This window comes from Drosophila nasuta, unplaced genomic scaffold (assembly GCF_023558535.2).
Source record: "Drosophila nasuta strain 15112-1781.00 unplaced genomic scaffold, ASM2355853v1 ctg39_pilon, whole genome shotgun sequence".
NCBI lineage: Eukaryota > Metazoa > Arthropoda > Insecta > Diptera > Drosophilidae > Drosophila > Drosophila nasuta.
Window position 1 is genome coordinate 151,400 of NW_026869556.1, and position 13,387 is coordinate 164,786.

Below are 13,387 nucleotides of genomic sequence, written 5' to 3' on the forward strand. Positions count from 1 at the left end.
CAGTGCTCGAACCCAAACTGGTGCCGCGAACAGTGCGATGGATCGCATGGCACCCGCGATCAGCGATCGTCGCAATTGTTTTGGGCCTCCAATATTCGCCATGAGCCTCGAAAGTAGCCGGTTCATGCCTGCAGCTTTATTGCTCGTCGCTTCCAGGTGCTCTCGAAAGCTGAGCCTTGTATCGATCCATACTCCCGGATACTTAATCGCTCTTTTGGACGAAATAGTTGTGCATCCAACCGAAATTTTCGCTACTTCTACACGTTTCCTGCTGCTTATCAGCACGGCTTCCGTTTTATGCGGCGCAAGTGCCAGCCCAACTGAGACAAGCCACTGCTGGATGGTCGCAATTGCTTGGTTGCACACCCTCTCGGCCTGCAACAGCTCCTTCCTCACGACAAGGACAGCGATGTCGTCTGCGAAGCCAACCATGTGCGTGCCGGTGGGGAGGGTTAGTCTCAGGATGCCATCATACATGGCATTCCACAGAAGAGGGCCCAAGACCGACCCTTGTGGAACACCTGCCGTCACGACGTACTCCTCTGTACCAGTGCTTGTCTCGTACAATAGCCGCCTGCAGGATAGGTAGCTACGCACGATCTCCAGAAGATAACTCGGCACTTGGAACACTGCCAGAGCCTCGAGAATGCAGTCCCAACGAGCCGAGTTAAAGGCATTCTTGATGTCCAGCGTAACCATTAAGCAGTACTTCTTGGCTCCTCCTTTCCATCTGCTGCCCGCTATGGCGTGTGAGGCGATCTCCACAACTCTAGTCGCTGCGTCGACTGTCGATCTGGCCTTGCGAAAGCCAAATTGATTTGGCGATAGGTCACCTCCTGCGGCAATAGCGCGCTCCAGCCGGGTGCATATGATTTTCTCCAACATTTTTCCCGCATTGTCAATGAGGCAGATTGGCCGATATGCAGCAGGTTCGCCCGGATTCTTGCCTGGTTTAGGAGCAGAACCAGTCTCTGCGATTTCCAGATATTTGGAAAGACAGCCTCCTGTAGACACCTGTTGAACATGTCAACGAAGATTTCCGGCCTCAGAGCACAGGCGAGCCGAAGAGCTCTCAGTGGAATGCCATCCGGCCCAGGCGCCTTTCCCAGCTTCATGCTTCCAGCGATAGTACTTATCTCGGCACTGGTAACCCACTCAATTGCCGCACTGTTATTGGATGTGGCGACATCAATATTTCGCACCGACTCACCAGCTGTAGTCGGAAACAGCTCACGGACAATGCAGTGCATCACATCATCCGGTGGCATAGACGCTTTGTGTGCCGAGATCTTTTAGTGACCAGTTGATACGCCTTCCCCATGGGTCGCTCTCCAAAGCCTCACAAAGCTCGATGAAGCATTTGCGTTTGCTCGCCTTGATGGCATGTTTCAGAGCTTTCCGCCTCTCTTTGAATTCGCGCTGCCACGATGTGTAGGACGGTCTGCCTCGCGATCGCTGGTAGCATCTTCTCACGCGGTTGCATTCCCGCCTGGCGGTGGCGATATCCTCATTCCACCAATACACTGGCAGATGGTGGTGGGTGGAAGATCTCCTGGGGGCATCGTGTCTTTGCATGCTTGCGCTAACGCATGCAATGCTATCGTAGCCATCTGCTCGGCGCTTCCTACCACTTCCATGCACTGGATGCGAGCGCTGAAGCGCAGCACATCCATCTTATCCGCATTAAAGTTAACCCATCTTGATGGGTCACTTGTATTGCTGGGGCGCCGCCCGCCAACTTCGCACAGAATGGCACGGTGGTCGCTAGCTGTGTAGGCGTCGCTCAAGCGCCAACGTGCCGAAGGCGACAACGCGCTGCACACGTAAGTCAGGTCGACTATGGACCCCACGCCAGCTCTGCAAAAGTCTGCTGCGTGCCCTCGTTCAAGAGGATTAGATCCAGCATTTGGAACGTCTCCGTCACAATCGAGCCTCTCGCATTTGTGCAGGGACTGCCCCATTCCATTGCCCATGCGTTGAAGTCGCCGCCGACAATTAATGGGGAGCGGCCTATAGCATCTGCTGCGAGTTCATCCAGAATGCGCCCGTATTCCTCCAGAGACAGACTGGAGGCCAGATACACGCTGTAAACCCATGTACCGCCAATTTTTGCTCGCACAAATCCACGTGTAGCATGCTCGTGTCCGAACTGCAACGGTGATTTGCCGCACACCCAGATTGCTGCCTTGCCCGTAGTATCCGCTGCCCAGACTGAGCCTGTTACCGCTCTGTACGGTTCACTAAGGATAGCTACGTCAGCGCTATCGTCTCGCACTGCTTGCTGAAGAAGATCATGCGCAGCTGCACAGTGATTTAGGTTGAGCTGGACTACTTGCATGAGTGTGCTTTCGTTACGCTCTTTGCTGCCAGTGGGCAATTGCGACTACCAGCCTGGTGGTTTAGCTGTTTGCTTCCGTTTGCGCTGCAAATGTAGCAATTCGCTGCGTTGGTGCACGATGCCACTTTGTGACCAGGTTCTCCACATCTTAGACAGCAGTTACTCCTATCAATGAGGTTTTTGCATCTGCTGGCTATGTGCCCGATCTCAAGGCATTTGAAGCACCTCGTCCTCTGCTCTTGCTCCACAATTCTGCAGCGGGACCACCCTACCTTGAGTTTGCCCAACTCAAGGATTTTTGGAGCCCATAGTGGTGGCACCTGAAGAATTGCTACCTGCGTGCCTGCGTATGCCGCTCTCAGGCTCTTCAGCTGGCACACGTCGATAGGAACGCCCGCTTGCGCATGCACTGCTGCCAACACTTCCTCCTGACGCGTGAGTTCGTCCAAGTCACGAATAGCAATTGTCGTTCGCTGGGTTATGCTGCGCACCTCTGCGCAATCCCCTAGCACGTTCTCGATTGCGTCCTTCAGTTTGGAAGTACTGTCCAGCCCAGAGCCTCCGAGCTCCAACAGAAGATCTCCCTTGGCAGTTCTTCGCGCTGTGATCACGCTATCAGCGACATTTTGCAGCTTCCCATCCTGCCGTCTGGTAACCATTGAGAGCACGTCACTATAGCTCATCTCTCCTTTTGCACTGACCACCAGTGCGTCAGGGCGTGGCTTGGTAGTGGTCCTCTTCCTCCCCGTGCTTTTCGTCTCCACTGTAGTCCACTCGGCGTGAGTTACTGCTGTTTTATTTCGCTTAGGTGGAGTTTTCCTAGGCTCCGCCTCGGTATCCCTCTGTCTCTTGGGCGTTGCCGACGGCTTTGTGCCGATTACCGCTGACACGACTTTTCTTGGGGCCGCTTTATCAATGCTCCTTCAGTGGCTGTGTCTGTGGTGACTGTGACGCTTGCCTCTTTACATAGCTCTGTTGCGGCTCGATGCAATTTCTGCATTCTTGCCAACTTGCTCCTCATCTTTTCATTGATGTGCCTCTGCGAGGCAAACTGCTCGGAAAGGCCGTCCAGCTCCGTGCCCAAGCGCTCCAACAAGTCTTTAAGCGACCTCTTCCCACTGGCTGGGTCAGCAACAGACACAATACGTGTGGCCGCCATATCGGGATCCGGCAACACAGCGACCGCCGACGAGCTTGCTGATTCCTCACTCCTGCTCCTGTTGTCGCCCGTTTGGTTATGGCATGCATTTTCATCTATGCTGCTGCCACACGGGAACTTAGGCCTGTTAACTGCTGGTGGTGGTGTGCGCTGCATCGCCGACCCACTCTTTCGGCCAGGCCACTTAATAAATTAAGTGTTGGACTTTTTCCGATCTTGGTGGATTCGAACCTTGGATCTCTGAATAGTCCGCGCCTCTATGCACTGCGCCACTGCAGCTGCACTCTTTCAGCGGAGCTTAATGCGAATATTAATAAGCCGCTCCTGAAAGTATGCAGATATTTTTGCACTTTTGAGCTTTGCGCTGTGCTTTTTAAGCTTTGCGCTGTGCTTCCGTTTGGCCGACTGGCAACGCCAGAGCGCCCAGTCTGGCTAAGCAGCTGATGGTAGTGCAGCCCTCGTCGTCAGCTGATCGTAGGAGTGCAATTGCTATTGTTTACCAGTAGTTGTGGTCAATTGTACTGGAACCAACAACAATTTCCCTCGCAGCCGTCAACTCTACCAATGCGTCTCTTGGTGACGCAGCTGCCTACGACGTCCAGCAGCAGGTGCCCCGACCGACCGTGAGTACACAAGGGTTAAACACTGCTCGAGCTAACTCGTAGTCACTTTTTTAGGTTTTTCGACTTATTTTGGCGAATTCCCGAGCGATCGAAAGGAGCGTCTCCAAAACGCGACCGGCTTGCGGAAAATTCAACTCACTGTCACTGTGTGTGTGTGTTTTTTTTATTCGTAGTATAGGTTAGAAAAAGTTTACAGAGTGGAGTTATAGGAAATTATGTCTAGAGACAAGGAAGAAGAAAACCGAGTTAGCGGAGCCTGGCTCTTGTGGGACGGCCGCGAAGCAATGCTTCACAAGTGCGTCGGCGCCACTTACTCCCTCGTTCGTTGTCTTGCCTTCTCGGCCCTCCTTTGCTCGTTCATGACCGCAGCCACAAATTGGCTGATCAGTGTCCAGTTAGTGGACGATACCAGCATCAGCGGAACCAATGTCGACACGGTTAACCTCTCACCAATTGCAACTGCCAGCTCTTGTCTGAGGGTTGCGTATCTACCGCACTGGAAGATTACGTGCTCGGCGTCCTCCACCGCAGTCGGGAAACAAGCGGGGCACTCTTCGGCTGTGTCGTGTCCGAACCGGAACAAGTAGCTCCTGAAGCAGCCGTGGCCACTGATGACCTGGGTCAAGTGAAAATTCAACTGGCCGTGACTCCTTGTCGTCCATTCCTTAATGAGAGGGATAAGCCGGTGAGTCCACCGCCCTTTGGACGCCTCGTTCCACCGGGTCTGCCACCTTTCGAGGCATTCCCTCTGTGCCCTTTGTTTAATGGATCTCTTCTCGGCGTTGGGTAAGGAGCCAGTCTGGAGTTGCCGGAAGACACTTACCCTCTCCTGACCATTTCCTCGAAGGGGGTATGCCGGCAATGACGTGTGCAGCCTCGTCGGAAACGGTCCTGAAACCGCTTATGACTCTGATGGCGCTCAGCCGGAAGGTTGACGCCAAGCCGCCGATGTACGAGCTTTTGATAACGGCGTCTGCCCAGATAGGAGCAGCATAAAGGGCTATGGACCTTGTTACGCTCGAAATTAATGCTCGACGACACTGTTTGGGGCCCCTGGTGTTGGGCATCAGGCGAGATAACGCCCTGTTGGTGACAGCAGCCTTACGGCCAACCTCCTGCAGGTGTTCCCGAAAACTCAGCCTCGAGTCGATCGTCACTCCCAGGTACTTAAGTGTACGCTTGGAGGTAATATGGGCGGCTCCGACCTTGACTACCGCTGTTTCCACTTTCTTCTTGCTACTGATCAGCACTGCTTCCGTTTTTTGGGGAGCCAACTCCAGTCCGACGGAGAGCAGCCAAGTCCCAATGCAATCGATAGCTCTGTTGCAATTTGATTCGGCGACCTCCAGCTCCTTAGCGACCACAAGTAGCGCAATGTCGTCGGCGAAACCAATTAGGTTTGCTCCTGTCGGCAGGTCAGTCGAAGGATTCCGTCGTACATCGCGTTCCACAATAGCGGGCCAAGCACAGACCCCTGAGGAACGCCTCCAGTCACGATGTACTCTTCTGTTCGAACACTGGTATCATATTTGAGTACTCTCGACGAGTAACTCCTGATAATCTTTAGCAACTGCCGTGGGACTTTGAATGCGTCTAGCGCCCGTAAGATGCAGTTCCACCGGGCCGAGTTGAAGGCGTTTCTGATGTCCAATGTCACCATCAGACAGTACTTCTTCTGGCCCCTTTCCAGCGAGTGCCAGCAATTGCATTGGAAGCAATGCCAACTACCTTCTCGATTGCATCTACTGTCGACCTGGCCTTCCGGAATCCATATTGGTTGGGGGAAAGGTTTCCGTTCACCAATATAGCTTCCTCCAAGCGAGTGCAGATCACCTTCTCCAGCAGTTTCCCGCCACGTCGATGAGGCAGATAGGCCTAAACGAGGATGAATTGCCAGGCGGTTTCCCGGGCTTCGGAATTAGGACCAGCTTTTGAGTTTTCCACCTATCCGGGACTACAGCTTCTTCCAGGCACTTATTCAGCATTGCTGAAAAAGCTTCTGGATGGAGGGAGCAGGCGAGCATTAGTGCCCTTGCGGGTATGCCATCCGGACCTGGAGCGCCGGTTTGTTTCATACTCCTAACGCATTTTAACACCTCCTCGCTGGTGACCAACTTCAGCGGCAGACCATCGTTGGATGCTGTATCTGGCAGCCATGCGTTGTCTTCCTCCACGCTGGGAAACAGATCCATGACAATCCCACGCAACAGATCATCCGGTGGTGGTGGCGATCTCCGTGCCCCGATTCTCTTTATAACGATCTGGTATGCCTTGCCCCATGGGTCGTCATCCAGTGTGTCACACAGGGCCAGGAAACACCGTTTTTTGCTCTCCTTGATCGCATTTTTGAGAGTTTTGCGACTCTCTCTAAAGAGTGTTTGCCAATATAGGAAGGAGGGTCTTCCCCGCGCTCTCTGATAGCGCCTCCTCGCGTGGTTGCAGACACGTCTTGCAGCGGCAATGGTTTCGTTCCACCAGTAAACTGGTGTATGGCGTAGCGAGGGGTTTACTCGACTCGGCATGGAGCCTACGCAAGCCGACTCTAGCCTTTCCATGACAGTCTCGACCATCTGCTCTGCGCTGCCTGAGACCTCCAGCTCTCTCAGCGAGCTTGTAAAGCGCTCGACGTTTAGCTTGCTGGCTGAGAAATTCCTCCAACGAGGTGCGGCAGAGATGCACCTGAGGCTCCGAGCTCCAATTTTGCAAAAAATGGCCATATGGTCGCTCCTGTATAGGAGTCACTGACTCCCCACTCCGCTGAATGAGCGAGCGAACTGCTGCAAAATGTTAAGTCAACAATTGAGCCGGTACCGGCCCTGCTAAATGTCCATTTCGAGCCTTGATTGAGGAGAGTTAGGTCCAGTGAAGCAAAGGCTTCGACCACCAATCGCCCTCTTTGGTTGGTGACCATGCTACCCCAATCGACTGCCCAAGCGTTGAAGTCGCCTGCGACGAATGCTGGTGAGTGGTCTCTCACGTCCGCAGCTAATCTGTCCAGTGTGTTAGCAAAGTCCGAAATTGACAAGCTGGGGGCTAAGTATACGCTGTACACCCAAACACTGCCCACTAGCGCCCTGACGAAGCCGCCGTCAGCCTGTTGGTGGCCAAACTGGTGTGGGTTTCTGCCACAAACCCATATAGCCGCCTTGCCGGTGTGGTCGCACGTCAATCAGCTCCAAAACCAGGTCTGAAGGGTTCACTAAGAACGCATACATCCACCTCATTCTCCCTGATCGACTCCAGTAGGAGGTCCTGAGCCGCTGCACAATGGTTCAGGTTCAGCTGCATAATCTTCATAGTGTGTGTTTTATACTTCGCCCATTTGCCGAAGGGCAGAGTCTGCTACCCGCTGCGTGGTTGACCTCACTGATGCCTTTGGTTACGCAAAGCATCTCGCTGGTCTGTTGCATGACGCCGCTTTATGGTTTTGCTCGCCACATTTGAAGCAGCTGTTTGCTCTATCCACCGCGCTTTGGCACTTGCTCGCAATGTGCCCAAAGTCAAGCATTTAAAACACCGAGTCCTCGGCTCCTGCTCGGCTACTCTGCATCGCGTCCAGCCGATTTTCAGCTTGCCCAGCTGTCCAATTTTTTTGGCCCAGATTGGAGGCACCAGGACCGTCGCCGCCTGAGTGTTGGCGTAAGCAGGTCTTATGCTCTTTACCTGGCACAGATTTGCCGGCATGCCAACTTGCTCCGCCATCGCTTTGACAATCTCCTCTTTGCTTGCAAGTTCGTCCAGGTCTCTGACAACCAGCTGCGTGAGTTGAGACAGAGTGCGCACCTCTGCACAGTCTCCCAACACTTTCTCGATCTCCTCTCGTAGTTTGTCTGTGTTGTCCAGACCTGTTCCTCAAGTTCTAGCAGCAGATCGCCCTTGGCAGTTCTGCGCGCAGTTGTTACTCTGTCTGATACGTCTTTGAGTCTGCCGTCCTGCCGTCTCGTGACTAGAGAGCACATCGCTGTAGCTCATCTCGCCTTTCGCGCTCACTACCAGCGCGTCCGGGCGTATTTTGTTGGCCTTCTTCTTAGGACCGGTGGCGGTGATGTTGCTCCTCCTCGGCTCTACGGTTGTCCACTCGCCGCCTTGCACCTGGTTGTGAACATTTTTTGTTGCGCTTTGGGGAGGAGTTTTCCTCGACCCGCTCTCTATGTCTCGCGGTCTTTTGGGTGTGGCCGCTGCCTTGCTTCCGGTTGTCGCCAGCTTAACTTCGCTTGGAGCTGCCTGATCTGGTGGTACTGCTTCTGCGTTGGCGGGATCTTCCGCTGGCTCGTGGCATAGTTGCTCCGCTGCCGCTCGTTGCAGCTTCATCAGCCTCATGAGCTTGCTCCTCATTTTCTCGTTAATATGCCTCTGAGAGGCGAACTGCTCCGAGAGGCCGTCCAGTTCTGTGCCCATCCGCTCCAGAAGGTCTTTGACTGACCGCCGCTTCTCGTTGGCTGGGCCAGCAACAGGCACGATGATGCGTGTGACCGCCATGTCGGGATCAGACCCAGCGACCGCCGACGAGCTTGCTTGTTCCTCGCTCCTGCTCCTGTTGTCGCCCGTTTGGTTATGGCATGCATTTTCTTCTATGCTGCTGCCACACGGGAACTTGGGCCTGTTAACTACTGCTGCTGGTGGTGGTGGTGGTGGTGTGCGCTGCATCCCGACCCACTCTTTTTCGGCCAGACCACCTAATAAATTAAGTGTTGGACTTTTTCCGATCTTGGTGGATTCGAACCGTGGATCGCTGAGAAGTCCGCGCCTCTATGCACTGCGCCACTGCAGCTGCACTCTTTAAGCGGAGCTTAATGCGTATACTAATTAGCTGCTCCTGAAAGTATGCAGATATTTTTGCACTTTTGAGCTTTGCGCTGTGCTTTTAAAGCTTTGCGCTGAGCTTCTGATTGGCCGACTGGCAACGCCAGAGCGCCCAGTCTGGCTACGCAGCTGATGGTAGTGCAGCCCTCGTCGTCAGCTGATCGTGGGAGTGCAGTTGCGATTGTTTACAAGTAGTTGTGGCCAATTGTACTGGAACCAACAACAATTTCCCTCGCAGCCGTCAACTCCGCCAATGCGTCTCCTGGCAACGCGGCTGTCTACGACGTCCAGCAGCAGGTGCCCCGACCGACCGTGAGTACACAAGTGTTGAACACTGCTCGAGCTAACTCGCAGTCACTTTTTTTAGGTTTTACGACTTATTTTGGTGATTTCCCGAGCGATCGAAAGGAGCGTCTCCAAAACTGCGACCGGCTTGCGGAGAGTGTGTGTGTGTGTGTGTGTGTGTGTGTGTGTGTGTGTGTGTGTGTGTGTGTGTGTGTGTGTGTGTGTGTGTGTGTGTGTGTGTGTGTGTGTGTGTGTGTGTGTGTGTGTGTGTGTTTTTTATTCGTAGTATAGGTTAGAAAAAGTTTACAGAGTGGAGTTATAGGAAATTATGTCTAGAGACAAGGAAGAAGAAAACCGAGTTAGCGGAGCCTGGCTCTTGTGGGACGGCCGCGAAGCAATGCTTCACAAGTGCGTCGGCGCCACTTACTCCCTCGTTCGTTGTCTTGCCTTCTCAGCCCTCCTTTGCTCGTTCATGACCGCAGCCACAAATTGGCTGATCAGTGTCCAGTTAGCGGACGATACCAGCATCAGCGGAACCAATGTCGACACGGTTAACCTCTCACCAATTGCAACTGCCAGCTCTTGTCTGAGGGTTGCGTATCTACCGCATTGGAAGATTACGTGCTCGGCGTCCTCCACCGCAGTCGGGAAACAAGCGGGGCACTCTTCGGCTGTGTCGTGTCCGAACCGGAACAAGTAGCTCCTGAAGCAGCCGTGGCCACTGATGACCTGGGTCAAGTGAAAATTCAACTGGCCGTGACTCCTTGTCGTCCATTCCTTAATGAGAGGGATAAGCCGGTGAGTCCACCGCCCTTTGGACGCCTCGTTCCACCGGGTCTGCCACCTTTCGAGGCATTCCCTCTGTGCCCTTTGTTTAATGGATCTCTTCTCGGCGTTGGGTAAGGAGCCAGTCTGGAGTTGCCGGAAGACACTTACCCTCTCCTGACCATTTCCTCGAAGGGGGGTATGCCGGCAATGACGTGTGCAGCCTCGTCGGAAACGGTCCTGAAACCGCTTATGACTCTGATGGCGCTCAGCCGGAAGGTTGACGCCAAGCCGCCGACGTACGAGCTTTTGATAACGGCGTCTGCCCAGATAGGGGCAGCATAAAGGGCTATGGACCTTGTTACGCTCGAAATTAATGCTCGACGACACTGTTTGGGGCCCCTGGTGTTGGGCATCAGGCGAGATAACGCCCTGTTGGTGACAGCAGCCTTACGGCCAACCTCCTGCAGGTGTTCCCGAAAACTCAGCCTCGAGTCGATCGTCACTCCCAGGTACTTAAGTGTACGCTTGGAGGTAATATGGGCGGCTCCGACCTTGACTACCGCTGTTTCCACTTTCTTCCTGCTACTGATCAGCACTGCTTCCGTTTTTTGGGGAGCCAACTCCAGTCCGACGGAGAGCAGCCAAGTCCCAATGCAATCGATAGCTCTGTTGCAATTTGATTCGGCGACCTCCAGCTCCTTAGCGACCACAAGTAGCGCAATGTCGTCGGCGAAACCAATTAGGTTTGCTCCTGTCGGCAGGTCCAGTCGAAGGATTCCGTCGTACATCGCGTTCCACAATAGCGGGCCAAGCACAGACCCCTGAGGAACGCCTCCAGTCACGATGTACTCTTCTGTTCGAACACTGGTATCATATTTGAGTACTCTCGACGAGAAGTAACTCCTGATAATCTTTAGCAACTGCCGTGGGACTTTGAATGCGTCTAGCGCCCGTAAGATGCAGTTCCACCGGGCCGAGTTGAAGGCGTTTCTGATGTCCAATGTCACCATCAGACAGTACTTCTTCTGGCCCCTTTCCAGCGAGTGCCAGCAATTGCATTGGAAGCAATGCCAACTACCTTCTCGATTGCATCTACTGTCGACCTGGCCTTCCGGAATCCATATTGGTTGGGGGAAAGGTTTCCGTTCACCAATATAGCTTCCTCCAAGCGAGTGCAGATCACCTTCTCCAGCAGTTTCCCCGCCACGTCGATGAGGCAGATAGGCCTAAACGAGGATGAATTGCCAGGCGGTTTCCGGGCTTCGGAATTAGGACCAGCTTTTGAGTTTTCCACCTATCCGGGACTACAGCTTCTTCCAGGCACTTATTCAGCATTGCTGAAAAGCTTCTGGATGGAGGGAGCAGGCGAGCCTTAGTGCCCTTGCGGGTATGCCATCCGGACCTGGAGCGCCGGTTTGTTTCATACTCCTAACGCATTTTAACACCTCCTCGCTGGTGACCAACTTCAGCGGCAGACCATCGTTGGATGCTGTATCTGGCAGCCATGCGTTGTCTTCCTCCACGCTGGGAAACAGATCCATGACAATCCCACGCAACAGATCATCCGGTGGTGGTGGCGATCTCCGTGCCCCGATTCTCTTTATAACGATCTGGTATGCCTTGCCCCATGGGTCGTCATCCAGTGTGTCACACAGGGCCAGGAAACACCGTTTTTTGCTCTCCTTGATCGCATTTTTGAGAGTTTTGCGACTCTCTCTAAAGAGTGTTTGCCAATATAGGAAGGAGGGTCTTCCCCGCGCTCTCTGATAGCGCCTCCTCGCGTGGTTGCAGACACGTCTTGCAGCGGCAATGGTTTCGTTCCACCAGTAAACTGGTGTATGGCGTAGCGAGGGGTTTACTCGACTCGGCATGGAGCCTACGCAAGCCGACTCTAGCCTTTCCATGACAGTCTCGACCATCTGCTCTGCGCTGCCTGAGACCTCCAGATCTCTCAGCGAGCTTGTAAAGCGCTCGACGTTTAGCTTGCTGGCTGAGAAATTCCTCCAACGAGGTGCGGCAGAGATGCACCTGAGGCTCCGAGCTCCAATTTTGCAAAAAATGGCCATATGGTCGCTCCCTGTATAGGAGTCACTGACTCCCCACTCCGCTAAATGAGCGAGCGAACTGCTGCAAAATGTTAAGTCAACAATTGAGCCGGTACCGGCCCTGCTAAATGTCCATTTCGAGCCTTGATTGAGGAGAGTTAGGTCCAGTGAAGCAAAGGCTTCGACCACCAATCGCCCTCTTTGGTTGGTGACCATGCTACCCCAATCGACTGCCCAAGCGTTGAAGTCGCCTGCGACGAATGCTGGTGAGTGGTCTCTCACGTCCGCAGCTAATCTGTCCAGTGTGTTGGCAAAGTCCGAAATTGACAAGCTGGGGGCTAAGTATACGCTGTACACCCAAACACTGCCCACTAGCGCCCTGACGAAGCCGCCGTCAGCCTGTTGGTGGCCAAACTGGTGTGGGTTTCTGCCACAAACCCATATAGCCGCCTTGCCGGTGTGGTCGCACGTCCAATCAGCTCCAAAACCAGGTCTGAAGGGTTCACTAAGGACGCATACATCCACCTCATTCTCCCTGATCGACTCCAGTAGGAGGTCCTGAGCCGCTGCACAATGGTTCAGGTTCAGCTGCATAATCTTCATAGTGTGTGTTTTATACTTCGCCCATTTGCCGAAGGGCAGAGTCTGCTACCCGCTGCGTGGTTGACCTCACTGATGCCTTTGGTTACGCAAAGCATCTCGCTGGTCTGTTGCATGACGCCGCTTTATGGTTTTGCTCGTGTGTGGTGTGTGTGTGTGTGTGTGTGTGTGTGTCTAGTACTGCTGCTGCTGCGGTGATGCGGTGATGATACTGCTGCTGGTGTTGTTGAGTGATGAGTGGTGATGACCGAATGATATTTTCCTTCGAGTGGCTAGCTGATTTTATACTTGACACTTTCCCCTTCCACTGTTGTTTTCAAAGGTATTCATCATCTAAGGACGTTTTCCTTTGATTGGTTGACTTTCTAGCTGTTGCTAGCTGTAGGACTTCTCAAGTGCTAGAGAAGGACAACCATCCCACTGATAAGTGTCTCCCTACCCTTCAACCGGCATACACCACATTAAAAATTCTAAACACAAATGTCCACAGTTTACAGTCCCAAAATTTTGAAAACGTTCATAATTGTACTTAATGTTTTTCCTAAATATCTGACTACTTCTAATGGTGGCTGTAAATTCCCAAAACTATCGAAATAATAAGAATCTGATCCTCTCTTGTAATATGCTACCCAATGCGTTCCATTCGATATTGAGTCTGCTACATTTATTATTCCACACTCGAAATGATGTGGAAATTTGGGTAATTGATCCTTCATATAAACACCTCGAAAATGAGGAATCTTTCTAAAAGCAAACTTCATTATAT

The 13,387-nt window shown here is 53.1% G+C and overlaps 1 protein-coding gene across 1 annotated transcript; it reads right to left on the reverse strand.

Moving 5' to 3' along the window:
* Nucleotides 1-11,304: 11,304 nt before the first annotated feature.
* LOC132797952 (uncharacterized) lies at nucleotides 11,305-12,624 on the reverse strand. The gene has a single exon (XM_060809699.1). The coding sequence runs from the start codon at nucleotides 12,622-12,624 to the stop codon at nucleotides 11,305-11,307; it is 1,320 nt and encodes a 439-aa protein (XP_060665682.1).
* Nucleotides 12,625-13,387: the final 763 nt, after the last annotated feature.